General features: G+C 41.7%; 1 protein-coding gene across 16 annotated transcripts in view; it reads right to left on the bottom strand.

The window, feature by feature from the left end:
* TRPM3 (transient receptor potential cation channel, subfamily M, member 3) overlaps positions 1-20,220 on the bottom strand; it is a 790,873-nt gene that overhangs the window by 89,460 nt on the left and 681,193 nt on the right. For 14 of the 16 annotated variants that reach the window (XM_006894402.1, XM_006894401.1, XM_006894387.1 and 11 more), the window contains 2 exons: positions 12,267-12,518; positions 1,790-1,964 (listed from right to left, as the gene is read on the bottom strand). In XM_006894402.1, coding sequence (XP_006894464.1) covers positions 1,790-1,964; positions 12,267-12,518 — 427 coding nt within the window. Of the gene's footprint in view, positions 1-1,753; positions 1,965-12,266; positions 12,519-20,220 lie in introns of all 16 variants that reach the window. The other 2 variants (XM_006894390.1, XM_006894392.1) reach the window with 1 other exon arrangement.

The raw sequence follows: 20,220 nt of genomic DNA, 5'->3' as shown, positions 1-20,220 counted from the left end.
GTCAAGTTCTAAACTACAATCAGCCCTTCTTTCAAAAAACAATAATAAATCCTCTGATTCAGCCAGATGGTGGTGTTTGTTGCACTAGGCTGGGTTCATAGTACAACATCAATAAATGGCCACTTGTAGAGGGACAGACAGAATCCCATTTATAAAACAGGCCTATGTCTTCTTCCTGCTCCCACCCCAGAATACTGTTTAGTCAAAACAGCCTTGGGCGGGGCGGGGGGCGGGGTGGTCTTCATCTCATTTAGAGGAGGAAAAGAAAACCAGATGAGGCAAAAGAATTGAACTAAACGGGAAAGCAATCTCTTAGGGGAGAATACAGCACATTTAATCTCTGAGGAAAATGGTCATTTGTGGTTTTTTAAAGTATGCTGCTTTGCCTTTGGGGACTGTTTGGAAAGAGGACCTCAAAAGGATTTCTCCTCTCTACTGGAGAGCTGTCTTGGTGACAGCTACACATTGCCAACCAAAGACATTACAACTGGGAGAGGGAGTTAACATTCTTCCTTAGTGAATTGGCTGTGTCTTGTGAAATGAATATTTGTTCCAATTAGGTGTTCCAAGAAGGCCTAGCTTGCCTCAGATAACTCATCTTGGGAAGGAAAGATTTGCTCTAAATCTATCAAGGAAAGGAAGATGGTATATTAATGTGTTCTGTTGCTATTGTAGGTACATACTCTAGTCACAGGCTTGGGGCTCACAGCCCACACAGGTAAGGGGCAGTGGGAAGGGGGCAGGGAGGAAGTGTGTGCTGACTAGTCTCTGCTCGAGTTCTTCATAAACTGTACTACCTGTTTATATAACACTAATCCATGTCCACAGTCCAAGGCTCAGACGGCTAGCCTGTCAGCAAAAAAAATGTTTGAAAAAATGTTAATTCAACAGTGCAGGAGAAATGTTATTTCTAGAGCTAAACTCCTCAGGGAAAATGAGACATAGTTGCCTTTGGGATTCAATTCCTCTACAGGGAAAGATGTTTCTTTCCTGGTGCCTTCTTCCCAGATAATTTCCCAATGCTTAGTGTGTTTTGACATTTGGTCCAAACTCCCTAGAACAGGAATATTTATTCTAGAGAAATTGCGCCTATTTGGGTACAAAACACCAGGGGTCTACTTGATCCTAATACTGAGTCACTTCATGATAGAGAGGTTCTTTTTCCCTGACATTTATAGCAACTGAGTTGGTTGATGACCTAAGGCATTTTCCATCCTTGCAGGCAAAGAATACTAGCTTCCTATGAGTTTCAATAGCACATAATTTAAGACAGTGGGAAAGGGAATTGGAGAATAGTTTCCAGTGTAAGGAAAACATCAGGCAGATGTTTGCCCTCACTCTGCATCCTGATGGCAAAATTGAGAATCATCTGCTCCAAAGTCAAACCTGAAGGTTTTATTTTTAGAAGACTGGGCACTGGGGTAAGGATAAAGAGTGGTGACAAAATATATTCCTGATAAATTCGACACACAGCCCTCAGATTTTGAATCTGAAAAGTATTTTGAAGGGTTTTTTTTTAATGGTTCATTTCCTAATAAAATTTGGCAAACTAGATGCTGATTTGTTTGACATAAAGGTTATACCTGCAGAAACACCTGAGGATGACTTTGCTAAAATGATATATTCACCTTCTGTAATTGTTTTTCTTTTTCCTCCAAGGTAGCAAGCTAGGAATCAGTCCTCTATGTTGAGCCATTTATTGAGAACAAACAAATGAACTTGAAAACAACATGACTCAATTGAAGTTAAATACCTGACTTTGGTGTATGAGAATCATAAACTTGCTTACGGTCTATCTGGTCCGCAAACACTTCCCCATAAATCATCCAATAGGGCATGTAGAAGATATTCTTGGCTAGCTTCCATGATGGCTCCTCATTGGGAAAGAGAATGGCTTGTCTTGCAACCCCAAAGCTCATCAGCACCACCAACATAATAATGACAAAGTACATCATGTCTATCATCTAGAAAAAGCGGGGAAACAGAGAAATGAAAGAAAAACCATATGATTGATTGCTTCTATGAATGCTGATTTTGATGGTAATCTTGCAGTGAGCTTCACTTTCTATAGCACAAATGAAGAATGCTTAGGTAGGGAGTTGTTTCCAGACAAATGGCCACTTGCCTGTTGAAGCCAACATCCAAAGAACCTTAGCAGTAACTCAAAACATTTCATAAGAGAAAGGTCATACACTCAGGCCCCTTTCCATCATTTTTCTTAAGACCAAGTCAAGTCGTGGCATGGAATCATATAACATGGAATCTTAGATGTCTAAGTTTTCCCCTGTACCTGGGGTAGGCTATATCCTCCTTCAATTTCTTTCTTCTTAGTAAAATTGGAATTGGAATAGTAGTGGTATGTATTTTCCCTTCTAAATTATGAAAGGCTGGCAAAGAGTTGAAAAATCCAAAGCAGTAATTACTTGTGAACAAAGGTCAACTCATCAACTCATTGCCCTCAAGGTGGAACCAACTCCTAGCTGAACCTCCATTGGATTTTTAAAGACTGTAAATTGCATGGAAGGAGATTGCCTATCTTTCTCTCTCACTCAGTTGATGGATTTTCCCATCTGCTCTTTGGGTTGACAGTACAACTCCTTTCCCACTGGATCATCAGAGCTGCCCTTGTGTACAAAAGTAGAACAAACTAAATAGCCATGGTATGTAGTCTTGATTGTGGTCCCACCACCAGTCCATGATTTTCTACCACAAACAAGTCCTTCACAGAACCACTCTTTCTGTACTTATTTATAAATGCTAGCCTATCGGACACAGAAGATATTTCCTTAGATTCTGGAATCTTGTAGTCTAATGACCCATCCCTGTGCTTGACAAGTTTATAAAATTCCTTGGACTACACTCCAATATAGTGCTCTTTTGTTCTTTATTCTTTCTTTCACTGTTTCCTTCCATGATATATGTTATCTAGAAACTGTTTTTCACATGCCAGTGTGCTCTTATCATCCAAAATAGATGAGGATAGAATGATCAATATTTTTGCTTCAACTTATTCTTCCTTTTAGAAACATATCCCACGATATGTAGCCAAGAGTTAGTATGTTTTCTAGGCTTAGTTTATTATGATAACTCACCACTTGGTAACAGTGATAGGAGGTAGATATATGGCACATGAAAAGTCAAGTGGACCTTTTCTTTGGATTATTTTTCCCAACTGAATTTTTTGTTATCTCTCTAATGATATGGATTCAGAGTGTCTGAGGCTCAGTGAAGTCTCTGCTAATGAAATAAAGTAAAATGACTGAATACAGTATAAATGTGTGTGTGTGAGAGAGAGAGCGAGAGAGCTAGCGAGTGAGAGAGCGAGAGCAAGAGCGAGAGCGAGAGAGAGAGACAGAGAGACAGAGAGAGAAAGACAGATAGAGGGAGAGAGACAGAGAGAGAGAGAACAAAGAACAGTACTGCAGCTTCTTAAGATCTGTAATTCTGTCATGCCATTCTACAAATAATTATATTCCTTCTAGTCGGAGATTGATCTCTATATTTTGCATCAAATCACCTAATTAAAAAAAAAAACAACAACCCTACCTTCTCTGTGGTACTAAGGATATTATAGCTAATGTTAGATGGATCTTGGCTGAAAGCACAGAGAGTACCAGAGGAATGTCTATCTGTGTTTCATTGACTATGCAAAGGCATTTGACTGTGTGGATCACAACAAACTGTGGCTCACTGTGAGAAGAATGGGAATCCCAGAACACTTGATTGTGCTTATGTCAAACCTATAGTTGGACCAGGAGGCAATCACCAGAACAGAGCAAGGGAACACTGCATGGTTCAAAATTGGGAAGGGTGTGTGCCAGTGATGCATCCTATCTCCAGACCTTTTTAATCTATATGCAGAATAAATCATCCAGGAGGCTGGGCTCTATGAGGAGAAATGTGGCATCATGATTGGAGGTAGACTTATCAACAATCTGCATTGTGCAAATGACACAACCCTGCTTGCTGAAACTGAGGAGGACCTGAAGCACTTGCTGAAGAATGTCAAGGACTGCAGCCCTCAATATGGATGGAAGCTCAATATCAAGAAAACAAAGATTTTCACTACTGGCCTGATTGGCAACATCATGATGGATGGTGAAGAGACTGAGATTGCTAACAGCTTCAGTTTGCTTGGCTCCACAATCAACACCCTTGGTACCAGCAGCCAGGAAATTAAAAGACTTATTGCATTGGGAAAGTTTGCTGTCAGAGACCTCTCCAAAGTACTGAAGAGTAACAATGCCAGTCTGGATACTAACGTGCACCTGATACGGCCCATGGTCTTTGCAATTACTTGTTATGCATCAGAAAGCTGGACAATGTCTAGGGATGAAAGAAGGGGAATTGATGCCTTTGAGCTGTGGTGCTGGAGAAGGGTACTGACTATACCATGGACTGCTAGGTAAACAAACAAGTTCGTCCTGGAGAGGGTAAAGACAGGTTGCTCCTTGGAGGCAAGGATTCTGAAGGTTCGTCTGATATACTTTGGACATGTTGCAAGGCAGGATCAGTTCTTGGAGAGGGACATCATGCTTGGGAAGGTGGAGGGACAGCGCAGGAGTAGAAGACCCTCAATGAGATGGATTGATTCAGCGACTGGGATAATGGGGTAGGTGTGTCAGAGACAAGATTGGTACAGGATAGAGCAGGATCTAGGGCTGTTGTACATAGGGTTGCTATGAGTCTCAGGTGACTCGTCAGCACATAACAACAACAACCACCACCACCACCACCACCACCACCATCTTCTCTTAGATATCAAACATCCAGAGCAATATCTATCCACAATTAAAGATTAATGATACCTTCATTGATGACATATGTGCTTCCAGTAAGTGTATTTTTAAGAAATACAAAGCAAGGGTGCCTGTTCTGGCTTATTGGATTTCAAATATTGCAGCTTTCTTGATGGCTAAGAACTCTGAAAGCCCAATGAATATTAGGTCAATGAACCAACTCTCAAAGCAACTTCTCCATCTACTTCACAAATATTGTGTGACTTTGAAATGAAATAGAAATCTCAAAATTGGACATTCATTTGTGTTTCTTTTTCATTGTTCTTAAAAATATGTGCTTTGCTAAAGCAAGCCAGACAACTATGTTGAAACAGTTTTATAGGAAACATGGGTCTGTTTTTCATTTTCTGTTCTGTAAAAGTCATTCATCATTTATTTATGAGAAGTTCAATCAATGGAAAAAAACACTAATGGGATCTAATGCTATGCTTATTTAGACTAATTAAAAGATGAGTGAAGAGAGGAAGGTGAAACTCATGAGATTTATGAGCTGGTTTGGTCCAAGAAAACTCAGTCAGTATAGAGCAACTGTTCTAATTTAATTTCTCAGGATTTTCCCCCTCAGATTGATTGTGATAGCTATCCAAAGAGGTAAAACAAATCCTCAAAAAGAAGACATTCTTTCCAAATAGCTAGCTTCCTTTCAAAGAAGCCTAAATGTTGACACCAATACCATGATCTAGTCTCATGGGATCTAGAAATAAAGAATTACTGGTGAGAACTGGGGCTAGCTGCCTTTGCTTCTATAGCTAAATTATCCAATTGGTTCAATATTAAGAGAGCCGATTTTATTCCATTCTTGTGTGTATTCATTTTTTAAATGTCCTCTACCTGTTTGTCATTGTTTTTAGGTACCTTCAATCCAACTAGACATCATGAGATCCTCTGAACAACAGATCTGAACCTGGCCGTATCCTCAGGATCTCTGACCTACTGTTACAGTTAATGTGTCAGTTCATCTTGCTGAGGGTCTTTCTTTCCTTCTCTTACTTTTCCCCTTTCCCAGCATGATGTCTTTTTCTAAGGACTGGCCCCTTTTAACAACATGTCCAATGCATGTGAGACCACGTTTCAGCATCCATGCCTGTCAGGAGCATCCTGATTGTACTTTCCCCAAGATAAACTTGTTTGTTCTTTTGGCAGTCCACGAGATACTCCGTACTCTTCTCCAACATCACAATTAAAAGGCATAGACTCTTCTTCTGTCTTCCTTATTCATGATCCATTTTTTCAGAAGCAGAGTCTCCATTACACTATAGTACTGTGTTAGATTAGGCATGTGCTCTGGGGTGATAGACTACCACTGTTTTCATCTTGGCTCTCTAGACAAAGTAACTAAGGGGCCTGGGCAAGTTACTTCACCGCTGTGAGTACATTAATGGAATGAGAATAACAATGGAATCAACAAAGTGCATTATTTTTTAAGAATTAAAGGAGATATATGCAAGTAGAACAAAGAAATGAAATATATGTGAGAAAACATGGTAAATTCTCAGTCAATGTTAACATTATTATTGTTAGAGTTAGAAGGAAGTCAGATTGTGGAGTCAAACAGATTCAACTTTGAATTCTGTCTTTGTCCCTTGCTGAGCCTTAGTTTATCCAGTGCTGATATAAGGATTCTAAAACATATTTCATAGACTGGAAGGATAATGATATCTCTGACAAGGTATCTGATCACTATTATTTTTATTATTGCTCTTTTTTCCCCCTCAATAAATCAAATTTATTTCTTGCTTTCCAGTGGATTCTGACAGGATATCACAATTCTAATCAGAAGTGGAATATGATGGAAATGGGTCAGGATTCTGCTTAGTGACCCGGGGACCTGCAGTTAGGCTGCAATCATTGCGGGCTCACAGAATTTTCATGCTGTGAGGCATTTGGTGTACTGTTTGTTGTATAACACTAATGTTTACTGAATCTGTTTCAAAATGGACTCCTGATCATTGCTGTGTCCAGAAATCTTAGTAGCTATCTGTCCCTAGACAGTGTGAGTTATCTGGCTGCTTAACATTGAATAGGGACTGGCTGATACTGAAGGGCTATTGGCATAATCAAATCGAGGCATATCTTGATTAGCTTCTGCCTGACAGCCCATCTGGTTTACTGGCACATTCTATATGCATGTTTTACCTATCTTCTGGATCAGTGAATCTATTGTTGACCTAGTTATCCTAAAAGGCAAAATCCCCAAAGAGATTGTCTTCAAATATATAGTCTTTTTCTACTTGTTCTTTACTGATGAAATCAGTAAAGAAATCATTACTTACTAATGAAATCATTCATAAGTTAGAAAGTAGAAGGAATCATTCATAAGTTAATAAGTTAGAAAGCAGAGGAAAGACAGTAAGCCTCTCTAATATGCTACATTTCCTACTAGTCAAAACTGAGGATAATTATGCTATTATTCAAATGATGGGCACAGATTTCAAAATCATCTTATTATACTAGTATGTTTTTAGTTATTTCAAGTAATTAAAAGTAGCCCAGCCTTTTAAAAGTAATATGTTTGTGTTGTTTTTACCTTCTAAGATTTTATTTCTTGAAGTAAAATCAGTGGGAATCAGAACTAACAATTGATCAGAATATGGACTTTCCTAACATTGTGGTTCTCTACAGGGGCTACTTTTAGCTACCACCCCATCCCTGTCACCCAGAGGGCATTTGGCCAAAACCTCTGGCTTGTAATCCATTATGTGTTGCACTGCTAATTGAAAGGTCAGTGGTTCAATTCCACCAGTGGCTTTTCTGAATGGAAATCTCCTTCTGTAAAAGATTAACAGCCTTGGAAACAAGGAAGGTTGGGATCAACTTGACAGCAGAGCGTGTGGTGTTTTGGGTTTGGAAACACTGCTGACTTAACTCTAGGAATGTGTTCACTGCTTTATCTAGTTGGTAGGGGCCGCAGAAGCTGCTGCACATTCTGCAGTGCACAGTTCTCAGAGGAAAATTCACCTAGCCCCAATGCTCATAATACCAAGGCTGAAAAACTGTGCATGGATACTGCAGCTAACATCATTGTTCATTTAAAGATATATTAGGAGCTCTGGTGCCATAGGAGGTAAGGAGTTGTGCTGCCAACCCAAAGGTATATGGTTTGAACCCACCAGCTCCTCTACGATAGAAATGAAGATGACTGACAGCATTAGTATTTTTTTTTTACTTTTTATGCAGCTCTTAATAAAACATAATATAAACGATAAGAGAGGCAAATAACACCCACCTACTATAAGCTGGATCGTTATGATAGTGCAGGATAGGGCAAGGTTCCAACTTGTTTATAGGTTCCCTATGAGTTATGGTCAACTCAGGAGCAACTAACCATAATGATGAATTAGACACTGAGTTGATCATTTAATGTTTTATTTTTAACTAACTCAGCAACACATATATTTATTATTTCTACATTGCTCTTTTTGTTATGTGCCATTGAGTCACCCATGACTCACAGCGACCCTATGTACAATAGCTCTGAACCCTCCCCTATCCTGAGCAGTCACACTAACTTTGACACACTCAATCCATCAAATCTCTCCTGCTCTATCCCTCCACCCTTCCAAGCATGATATCCTTCTCCAAGGACTGATCCTTCCTGGCCACTGCCCAAAGTATGTGAGATGGAGCTTTAAAGTCCTTGCCTCCAAGGAGAAACTTGGTTTCACCATCTCCAAGACAGACCTATTTGTTCTTCTGGCAGTCCATGGTGTATTCAGTACTCTTCTCCAGCACCACAGCTCAAAGTCATCTGTTCTCCATCTATCTTCCCTAGTCATTGTCCAGCTTTCTGATGCATAGCAAGTAACTTCAAAGACCATGGCCTGAATCAGGTGCACCTTAATCTCCAGACTGAGCTCTTCAGTATTCTGGAGAGCAGACTTTCCCAGTGCAATTTGTCTTTTAATTTCCTAGCTGCTGGTACCAAGAGTGTTGATTGTGAAGCCAAGCAAACTGAAGCTGTTAATAATCTCAGTCTCTTCACCATCCATCATGACGTTGCCAATCAGGCTAGCGATAAGAATCTTTGTTTACTTGATGTTGAGCTTCAATCTATATTGAGGGCTGCATGCAGTTCTTGGCCTTCTGCAGCAAGTGCTTCAGGTCCTCCTCAGTTTCAGCAAGCAGGGTTGTGTCATCTGCATAACACAGGTTGTTGATGAGTCTACCTCCAATCCTGATGCCACATATTCCCCCATAGAGCCCAGCCTCCTGGATGATTTATTCTGCATATAGATTAAAAAGGTATGGAGATAGGATGCATCATTGGCACACACCCTTCCCAATTTTGAACCATGCAGTGTTTCTTTGCTCTGTTCTGATGACTGCCTCCTGGTCCAACTATAGGTTTGGCATAAGCACAATCAAGTGTTCTGGGATTCCCATTCTTCTCACAGTGAGCCACAGTTTGTTGTGATCCACACAGTCAAATGCCTTTGCATAGTCAATGAAACACAGATAGACATTCCTCTGGTACTCTCTGTGCTTTCAGCCAAGATCCATCTAACCTTAGCTATAATATCCCTAGTGCCAAGGCCTCCTCTAAATTCAGCCTGCACTTCATGCAGTTCTCTGTTGATGTGCTCTTCCGGTCACTTTTGGATAGTTTTCAGCAGAATCTTATTTGAGTGTGATGTTAATGATATTGTTTGATAATTTCTGCACTCTGTCAGGTCACCTTTCTTTGGAATGGGAACAAATATGGATCTCTTCCAGTCAGTTGGCAAGGTGGTTATCCTCCAGATTTCTTGAACACATCAGGGCACCATCTGTTGAAATATTTCAATTGGCATGCCATCAATTCCTGGGGCATTGTTTTCTTCCAGTTCTTTCAGAGCCCCTTGGACTTCTTCCTTCTTCACCACAAGCTCTTGTTCATACATTGTTTCATGAAATTCTTCTGTGTCAGCCAAGTCCTGTTGGTACTACGATTCTGTGTACTCCTCCCATCTACTTTTAATGCTTCCTGGATAATCTAATAATCTGTCCAAAACATCCTTAAGTACTGCACCTCAAGGCTGGAATGTTCACTTCCTTCAGCTTAAGGAATGACAATAGTTCAGCCCTTTTGATTTTCTGACTCCAGCTCTTCACACATTTCATTTTAATACTTTACTTTGTCTTCCCCCATTGCCCTTTGAAATCTTCTGTTCAGCTCCTCAATTTCTTGATTTCCCCCTTTGCTTTGGCTTCTAGTTCACTCTAGTGCAATATTCAGAGTCTCATTTGACATCCATGTTGGCCTTTTCTTCTTCCTCTTTCTTTGTAACGACCTTTTGCATTCTTCATAAATGATATTCTTGATATCCTTCCACAACTCATCTGGCTTTCAGTCATTAGAGTTCAAGGCCTTAAACCTGTTCCTTATATGGTTTTGAAATTTGAGTAGGATAGACTCAAGGTCTAAATTTGCTTCCTGTGGATGTAATTTTCTTTAGCTTCAGTTTGAACTTGCATTTGAGTGGTCTATTCCACAATTAGCACCTGGCTTCATTTTAAGAGCTGATATTGAGCTTCTCCAATGAATCTCCTCACACAGGTAATCAATCTGATTCCTATGCATACCATCAAGTGAAATCCATGTTTATAGCCTGTGTTTATGTTTCTTATAAAAAGTATTTGCAATGAGTAGATCATTGTACAGAATTCTATTATTCTATCTCCAGCTTCATTTCTGTCACCTAGTCCATGTTTTCCAACTACTGATCCTTCTTCTCTGTTCCCAACTTTGCAGTACAGTCACCCATTATTATTCATGTGTCTTGATCGCATGTGTGATTGATTTCTGAGTGCAAAAGTTGGCAGAAATCTTCTATTTCCTCCTCCTTGGCTCTAGTTGTTGCTGCATATATTTGAATGATAGTGGTATTCACTGGACTTCCTTGAGTGTACAGATATTATCCTGCCACTCACAATATTGTATTTCAAGATGGATCTAGAAATAACTTTGAATCAATTGTTGATTTAACCAGCTCATATGAGCAAAGTCTATAGTCAGTGAAGGTTAATAGCAAAGAGGTTTTTAGTAAGAGGTGACTGTGATGTCAGACAGATGAATTGAGGTTTTTCATATATGTATTGTAAAGGTGAGGTAGGGGACATAGCGAAAAAGTGAGGAAACGTATATAAAGCATCCAGTTAGTGGGCAGTCCGATCCGAGTCTTCCTTATGGGGGTTTGGGTGCTTCTTAAGTTCCTCACTCCTTCCCTCACACAAAGGCTGTTGTTTTGGGTTCTATTTCCTTGGGAGAAATCTAGACATTGCTGTGTGTTCAAGGGGAGCTGGGGAAGCAAGCTAGCTTGCTACTCGGGACTTTCTTTTTGAGAATTAGACCAAGAGATATTTCTGCCTTACTGTATCAAAACTGTCATCATGGTTTTGAACAAAATGAGTCTTTCATAGGTGAAAAGAACTAGGAGCATAATTTTAGAACCTAGTTCTTAACAGATTCATTTTCAGGTAGTATAACAATGCACATGATATACTGATAGATCATAATACTCAATTTAAATTCACAGTACAACACATCTCAAGGTGTAGTTGTTGAATGTTTTTTTAAACTATTCATATGGAGAGGCATTTTACTGTTCTATTATAGGAAGTAAAAGATAACCTCTAAGTGAAGCTTTCCCTGATTTATATCCCCTCCTTCACCTTTTTCTTAATTTTTTAAGTTTATTACTGCATTTGTTGTTGTTATGTAGTGTCAAGTTGGCACTGACTAATAGCTGACCCTTCAGTGGGTTTTCAAAGGCAATACATCACAAGGGAGGAGACAGCCCTTCTTTCTCCCAAGGAGAAGGTGGTGAATCCAAACCCTGTGCCTTTGGGTTGGCAGCACAACTCTTTACCACTAAGTCACCAGAACTCCCTTGCTACTGTATATTGCTGTTATGTGCCATCGAGTTGTTTGCGACTCATAGCAACCCAATGTACATTAGCTCAGAATCCTGCCCTATTTTGAGCCAATCTTACTGTCTCTGACACATCTATCCTCATTACTCCAGTCACTGTGTCAGTCCATCTCACCCAGGGTCTTCCTCTCCTGTGCCATCTCTCCACCCTTCCAATCATAATGTCCTTTTCCAAGGACCCATCCCTCTGGGCCTTTACAGCATTCTCATGTTGTAAGGTCATTACTTCTCTTGCCCTCTTTCTGTTTCTTATCTTCTACCTCCTAGAAAAAAACATTTTTATATAGCCAACTTCTAGCCCAGGGCCTGCTACAAAATAGGTGATTGTAATATATCTTTCAGTATGTGAAATGAATTGTTAGTGATCAATTATCCAGTTATGCATGTAGACACAATCAAAATCCCAAACACTCAATAATAGTTATTCAAACATATCAGCACATTCCACTTCATTTAGACTTTGATAACAGATCCAGAGAAAGAATTTGTTTCTCCCTAATATTATAATCTCTTTCTAGGCACTTATAATAATATAGAATTAGAAGATTCTGCTTACCATTTTTCCAATCATCATCACATACGGGCCCAAATACTTGTTTACGCCGAAGATGTCTAGTAGACGGATGTACCAATAAATAATGTTCACACAGTAGATGACCCTCCCATCACTCCTGAAGGGCTGGTCTTGGAGACGAAGGATCATTCCGACCGAGAAGAGAAGGATGGCTATGAGGTCTGTGACATTCCAATACTCTTGCAGCCACACCTTCACTTTCTGTAGCAACTTCCCTGGCTCCGACATCAGAATCTAGAAGGTGGGAAAGAGGGGGGTTAGGCCTGATTTCGGTCTGCATTTTCAGCCTGATTGGAAAGTTGTTGTTTTGTTAGCTAGTATCAATAACCTGTACTGCAAACTTGAATATGTATGTGCTCTGTGTGAACCAAAGAACCATAGGTGGCGTAGTTCTTAGGGATCTGTGCCTCTTGCTGGTGCTAATTCACCGCCAGCTCTTCAGGAGAGAGATGGACAATTTCCTCCTGTTCAATTCACAGCCTGTGAAAACTCACTGAAGGGTCATCTATGAGTTGATTTGGACTTGACAGCAATAAGTGGTAGAAGCAGGCTGTACGTGCCATTGAGCCAAGCTTAGTCTATCCGGGTGTAAATCTCCCTTCTGGAGACCAAAGCAGTGTGTTTGATCCTTTCGATCTCCTTAGAATCCTTAAGACATACACTGCACATTTTCTCTGAAACCACTGATTCCCCATACCCTGCAAATCTTCTCCCAGGTCTTTCTTCACCTCACTGAAGGGCATCACTGTATAGTTACTCAGTCACTAACTCATAGGCCTTCTTCATTCCTCTTTCACACGCACCCAGCTCTGCTTCAACAAGTCCTCTCACCTCTGCTTCTAAATAGAAATGGATCCAACCACTTCTCACCACCCCCACCACCAGTGTTTCTATTCTAAACCCAGCTCCTCGCCAAGATCGTTCCCGCAGCTCCTGACTGGTACTCCTGTCTCCATTCTTGCCCATCTGCTCTCACTCCATCCTCTGAGCAGCACACAGAATGATCCTAAACCTCCAGTGTGGTGTAGATGGTGATTACGCAGTTGTGTGCGTGGGTGAAGACTCATCCACTTGTATCCTTACGTGTTGTTCGTTTTGCTATTGGTAAATTATTCCACAATTAAAACAGAGAGAGATGAAACAACAACAAAACAAAAGCAAATAGTGGTATTTGAATTGGAAAACCTTCTGATGACTTCTATAATAAAGAGAAAAAAATCAAAACCCCTTATCAAGGCCTACCTGGCACCTCCCCCATATTCTCCCTACTCAGACCTATGACCATAGTGGCTGCTCTTAAGTATAAAAGATCTATTCTGTGTTCAGGACATTTGCACTTGATAGGGGTCTCCCCCCTTTCTGGTGATTACTTTCTTCTTTCAGGTGTTTTTTTTTTAAGCTTAACAAAGACTTCAAGTTTTTTGATAAAATTTCTCCTTCTTAGTTTTAGTGACTTCCATCTCTTCCTGTCTTTCTCTAATACATTGCATGTTTTCTGGGGAGACTTTATAATAATAAGGAATTATATTCCATATGCCTGAATATGTGTGTATGTTGTTGTTAAGTGTTGTAAAGTTGTAGACAATTTATAACGACACTATGAACGGAAGACGTGAACACTTGTATGACTTTCATCGTTTCTCCATGTTCATAGAGTTTCCGGAGGCAAACTATTTCAGAAGTGGGTGCCACTTCTGCTTCCAAACTGTTTTAATTGGGGAGCTCCACCAAACACTGTCCACCATGGGTAACCATTATCACATTTGTGTGTGTGTGTGTGTGTGTGAATGTGTGTATATCCATCCACCCATCCATCTAGCCCATTATCCACTATTTAACAATTAACTATCATCAATCTATATATCTATTATCTATCTATCATCTATCTATCTATCATCTATCCATCTAGCTATCATCTATTAGCTATCTATCTATTATCTATCTATCTATCTATCATTTATCTTCACTCTCCACTAGATGAGGGCAGATTCTTCTTCTCCTCAGGGTCTGTGGTGTAACAGAGGAACTCTGGTGGCCTTAGTGGGTATGAATTTTGCTGCTAACCGAAAAGCTGTTCCTCTCTGGTAGATCAAAACCACTAGTGGCTTCACTAAGTAAAGATGGGCAATTTACAGCCTTGAAAAACCTGCTGGCGAGTCAGTTCTGACTCAATACAATAAGTGGAGTGAACTGCATAACAGACACTCAGCAGATATGTGTCAACTAAGTGACTGTTGTAGAGACACTTTATAGACTTCAGTGCTCCAGTCCCTGCTAGATCCTTCTTGCTTGGCAAGAACTCTGCCTTACCTTAAACCCTAATGGGGCCTTCCTGCCAAGCCAGCCAGATGGCTTTGTGAAATGCACTGCTGAGTATAGAAGCTGAGCATGGAAGGGTGACCATTTACCTTCTGTAGCCAGGGAACCACGGCACCTATTGATGGCTCTCAGATTGTTTTCATGAATAATTGTGCTTACCTCCGAGATCTCCGTCTATTCAAGTCACGGCCCCCACCTCCCCCTCAGGACTGTTTGTCAGGGAAGAGAGGAAACACACTGACAAGCCTAATCTGAGTCCTTTTTTTCACGTCAGTGGGCTACCTTCGCTTAAAACTCTAGAAAGGGAACCTCGGTAAATCAGGGCTGAGACTTAAAAGGCTGAATGAAATACCGTGAACCAGCTGCTACCCTCAGCCATCCTTGGTCTTATCTCCTCCGTAAACCCTACCCCATGGTATCTTGAACGGCAAAGAGCACCACAATCCCAAAGGTTGACAAGAGCACAGACTGTTGGACCCCAGCCCCAGAGTTTCTGCTTCGGTAGGTTTGGAGTGGACCCTGGAGTGTGCATTCCTGACAGGGGTCCTCAGTGGTGCCTCAGGCCGCTTCTTAGAGCACCATGCTTCTAACCATCACGGATTCCTGCAGCTGGTGGCGTCCTCATGCCTTCTCCTCCCACACATCTTTTTGAGTGAAATTTTTTTTCCTGGGGAAGAAGAGGGCAACTCCTAAGACGTTTTTCAGCCTTTGGACTAATATAGCACACATCCCTGTGATTGTAAAAAGCAGCATAATGAATGGGGGGGGGGTTGTAATATAATTTTTAAAAGAGTGAAAATATTTTTGTGAAATTATAATGTTAAAAAAAAAAGGTGGGGAGAGGGGAACAAGAGCTGAACAGCTGCAGTGTGAAGCAGAAGCGAGGAGTGAAGAGTGCCCGCCTGTCCCGCCTTGCTTCCATGGTGGGTTTTTAGGGACCTTGCTTAGACGCTGAGGCTCTCAGGATTCGGAGATTAGGCCTCTTCACTAGTTGCCGTTGTGTGGACTCGCGCTCACAGTGACCACAGTGCTGTCAGAGCAGAACTCTGCTCCACCGGGTTTCTAGTGACTAATTTTCTGAAGGAAGTTCACCAAGCCTTCTTTCTCAGATGCCTTTTGATGAACCAAAGCTCCCAATCCCCCACCATTTTCTTTTGAGGAGTTGAGTATGTTACCCATTTACTCCACCCATTGGAGATGGTAGATAGCGCAGTGAGCGTTGAGATGTATCTGTCAGGTTTAGACTGATCTATCATTTCTAGCTGTGGGATGCAGGAAAATGGTCTAATTGCTCTGAATCTGGGTTCCCACAGCTGTAAAACAGGCATATAATAACAGCCATGCCATTTACATCAGAGCTGTGGGAAGGAGGAACAAAATGAGATAACGTCTCCCACAGCACGTTATAAACAGTGGCATGCTATTAAGGGATTACCGTTGCTTGTTTTGATGACTACCTGTAGAAGTATGTAGTGTTGAGAACGGGCAGGCCTTTTGCAAAACCACAAAGCGTGACTTGTGTATCTTTCCCAAGGCATGGAAGTTCCAGATTTTTCCATCTTTCCCAGATCTTACATCTGAGACCTGGGGTGTCCTGCGTGTTGTCTGTGAAGAGACACAAAAGTCTGGGGAGCTGGGAGTACCTCACTTCCTGGTTACAAGTCCAGGGGAAGAGGCACTGGATACAATGGAGCTCCGTCACCTCACAAGAGAAGTCAGACATGGAGGTGCCTCACCTTTCTCAGAAGCCAGGGTTCTTGGGTTGACCCCTTCCTGACCCAAGCCTCTCATGCTCTGCCCTCTCAGCCATTTTATGCTGCCTCAGAAGAAATGAATATCCAGGCCTGGGGAGCCTGGCAGCCAGCCTGTCTGGCAGCTTCACCAGAACAGTGCGTGGAGTACAGACTGCTCCCTGTCTTCTTCCAGTCTTGTCCCTGGAGAAATTCCAGTCTCTCTGCCTCAGGTTTCCCTCATTTTTTGCTTATCATGGGGAGAGAACATGGGCGTTAAGTCACAAGAGAGCAAGAGCTAACATGTCAGCACCTCTAGCAGTACCAGGCCTTGGTTTCCAGAGAGTTGCTCAGAGACCCAAGCAAATGTATCACTGTTTTCCAGTTTACAAAATGAGAATCTCATTTTAATGGTCAAGAAGTAGAAGTCACTATGAAAGAAAAGACCCAACTTTAGGGTTATTGCTTTTTTTTTTTTTTTTTTAGAGTCTTCCAAACCCTCTGCCCCATTGAATTGATTCTGACTTATTGTAACCCGCTGTTAGGTTTCTAAGGCTCTAAATCTTTCCCCTGTGGAGGGACTAGTGGATTCGAACTGCTGTCCTTTTGGTTAGCATCCCAATGCATGATACACTATGTCCATAATGGGGCAAGTATATCTGCCTCCTAAACTCTCAGGAGGTGGGGACATTAGGATTTAAATATTCTCAAGGCAGTTAAAAAATATAAGTACCAAACTAAAGCCAAATGCAGTACTAGTAACCAATTCTGAGTCACAGTGACCCTGTAGAACAGAATATAGTTGCACCGTAGGGTTTTCCAGCCTGTAAAGCGCTGAAACTTGAGTCAATTTTCTCTAGTAGAGTGGCCGATGGGTTTCAACCACTGATCTTTCAGTTAGTAGCTCAACAGTTAACCCTTTGCACTACCAGGGCTACTTGTACTAAATAAGAGACTCTTTATAATTCCAACTCCACTTTATTCATAGATACAACAAGGTTTTCTGGATTGTGCACATGGTTTGATCTTAACTACTAACTTGTAGGTTGGTGGTTTGAATCCAGCTGGTGGAACCTCAGAAGGACAGCTTGACTATCTGTTTCTGGAAGATCACAGCTGAGAACACCTCTCAGGGAATTCTACTCTGTTGCACAAGGAGGTTTCTACATTGGAGTCAACCTGACTGCAGTAAGTAACAGGTGATAGCAAGTTTATGTATTGGCAGGAAATCTTTTCCTGTGGAAACCCACACATTTCCCCACCCACTCTAGTACCAGGACTTTTCTGGAGCCTTTGAAAACGCAGTGGACTTTAAAATGAGCCAATTTTTCCCCCTAGAAAAAGTCCTCTCCCATTGACCATCAAACTCATTGCTGTCAAGTAGGAACCAACTCATAACTGACTCTCCAGTGGGTTTCTGGAGGCTGCAAATGGCATGAGAGGAGATTGCCCATCTCTCTTCCAGGGAGCAGCTGGTGGATTTGAACCACCAGAGACATGCCACCTTTCGGTTAGCTGTGCAATTCCCTACAGACTTGGCCACCAGAGCCCCACTGCACTGATTGATGTTATGTGCCAATTTATAGCTGACCCTCCAGTGTGTTTTGGGGGTTGTGAATCGCTCAGGAAGGGATTGCCCATCTTTCACCACCAGAGCTGGTGGATCTGAACCATGTGTCTTTCTTCAGGGAGGCAGCACAGCTCCTTATCCATGAGGTCATGAGAGTTTCCTGCACTGATGACAATTTCTGGGAAAACGCACAAAAATCCGCCACCCCCTCCCAGATGGAAGATTTGTGGAGTGCTCTGAACAGGGATGCAGAGCCCCCTTGTGGAACGTTACTGGACCACATCCCTTTTTTTAAATCCCAGAGTGGCCTCTCGCTCATGGTGAACTCATGTTTGTCAGGGCAGACCCATATTCCGTGGGGTTTTCGGTGTTTGAGTTTTCAGATCTACCTCTTTAGGCATTTCTACTGAGCTGCCTCTGAGAGAACTCAAGTGTCTAAATTTTTGGTTGTGCTGTTGTTATTGTGTACCACGGAGTTGAAGCTGCCTCATAGCTGACCCTCCAGGGGTTTTTCAGAGGCTGTAACTGTGCCAGGAGAGATTGTCCATCCTCTGGATTTGAACCACTTACCTCACATTGCATTATTTGCAGATTTCCCATTTTCTATAATGACTGTGATGGATCCCTAGACTGCTTTGACTTCCAATAAGTCACATGCAGCTGACATTTTGATGGTTACCTTTAAATGATGAGAGTGGGGTGGGGCATGAAGGTGAGTAAAGAGTGGCAAATCAAATCAAGGACAAGAAACTGTTCTTTTTGCTAGGGTTGCTATGAGTTGTACTTGACTCAAGGGCACCCAACAACAACAACAACAGCAACATGCTAGTGGAGTAACTGGTGCCTCCTTAACAAGAGAAAGAATTGAATGAATGAAAGTGTGGTCTCTCTACCAGTACCACTGCCAGTCATCATGGGGTCAGTTCTGATTCGTGATAACCTCATGTTACTCAGCTTAGAACTGTGCCCCTTAGGGCTTTCAGAAGGAGACTCCTGAGACCTTCCTTTGTGGTGCCCTTCGGTAGACCTGAACCTCCAAAGTTTCAGTTAGCACCCAAGCATGGTAACCATCTGTACCATCCAGGGACTACTTTAGTTCTGCTGAAAACTCATTTGGTAAATCACAGATATTTGTGGAATGAGCCCAGAGAGATCTACGGCAGGGGGTTGCAATGGTAGTTAATGGTGGCAAATTTATAAAAGTCATGTTTATAGGGCTGAGGAAAAAAGAGCTGCGATGAACCTCAGAGACACTGCTGGAGCTCAAGGAGGAAGCCAGCTGGCGCAATCAAGTGATGTTAGCGTAGAAAAGACTACACCCTAAGGGGTTAGACAGTGATGACCCCAAACACACCCTACTGTGCAGCTTCCACAGGCTCATCACGAGGCAGAGAAGCCGCTCATGAAGCAGCTCGATTTCTTCTGCGGCAGCCTCAGAGAAGCCAGCTTCCAGTTTAATTCACACCCTAAGTGTTTCCCTCTCCCCTCCATCTGCAGACGTAGCTAGAGAGGGGTGCAATTTTTCATTCTCATACAGATAGCTATCTGGATTCTGTGGAAGTTAAAAATGACCTACTCCAACCATTATGCCAGGATGATCTTTGAACCTTGAGCTATGAAAAGACTCGTTTCCTTAAAAGTTACTTTTCAACCAAACAATGTTGTTGTCGTCATCATACATCCAACAGCCTGAAAGCCTGCCAGACGCTGCACCATCCTCGCCATCTCTGTTTGTGCTTCCCCCACTTGTGCTGCAATCACTGTGCCAGTCTATCTCGTTAAAGGTCTGTAGTCCAGCAAATCTGTAAAGCCTTGGCATCACATTCCTTTAGAGAACTACCTATGGGTTATTTTGACCAAAGAACCTCCACCAATCAGACTAAAAGGTCTATTTTAGGGTCAATCAGAATTACTTTAATTGTTCTACAAGACAATAACATATGGAATCCTGCATGACTACACATTGTTTTATCAGTTCTATTCTGGCCCTGTTTCCATAGCAATAAGATGAGATATAAAAATCCATGAAAGATCTGTCTTCTTCGGAACAGCCTTAGTGGCGAAGACCACTGAGAGATGTGCTGGTCACCTGAAAGGTGTTTCTTTTAGCCAGTTCAAATCCACTGGTGGCTCCGTGGGAGAAGATTGACAGTCTTCTTCCACACGATTTACAGCCTCCGAAAACTAGCTGGAGGGTTCTGATTTGACGGCAATGAGTGAGTCTGAGATAGAAATGAAGTCTATGGGGGAGAGAATAGTCTAAAAGTATTATATTTTAGGGCATTATTTTTATCGTAGGAGTATGCAATGAGGGTTG

This window comes from Elephantulus edwardii, unplaced genomic scaffold (assembly GCF_000299155.1).
Source record: "Elephantulus edwardii isolate Elephantulus edwardi_28Jun2011 unplaced genomic scaffold, EleEdw1.0 scaffold00141, whole genome shotgun sequence".
Lineage (NCBI taxonomy): Eukaryota > Metazoa > Chordata > Mammalia > Macroscelidea > Macroscelididae > Elephantulus > Elephantulus edwardii.
The sequence above is the reverse complement of the archived record's forward strand: the minus strand, read 5'-3'. Positions and strand labels throughout refer to the sequence as shown.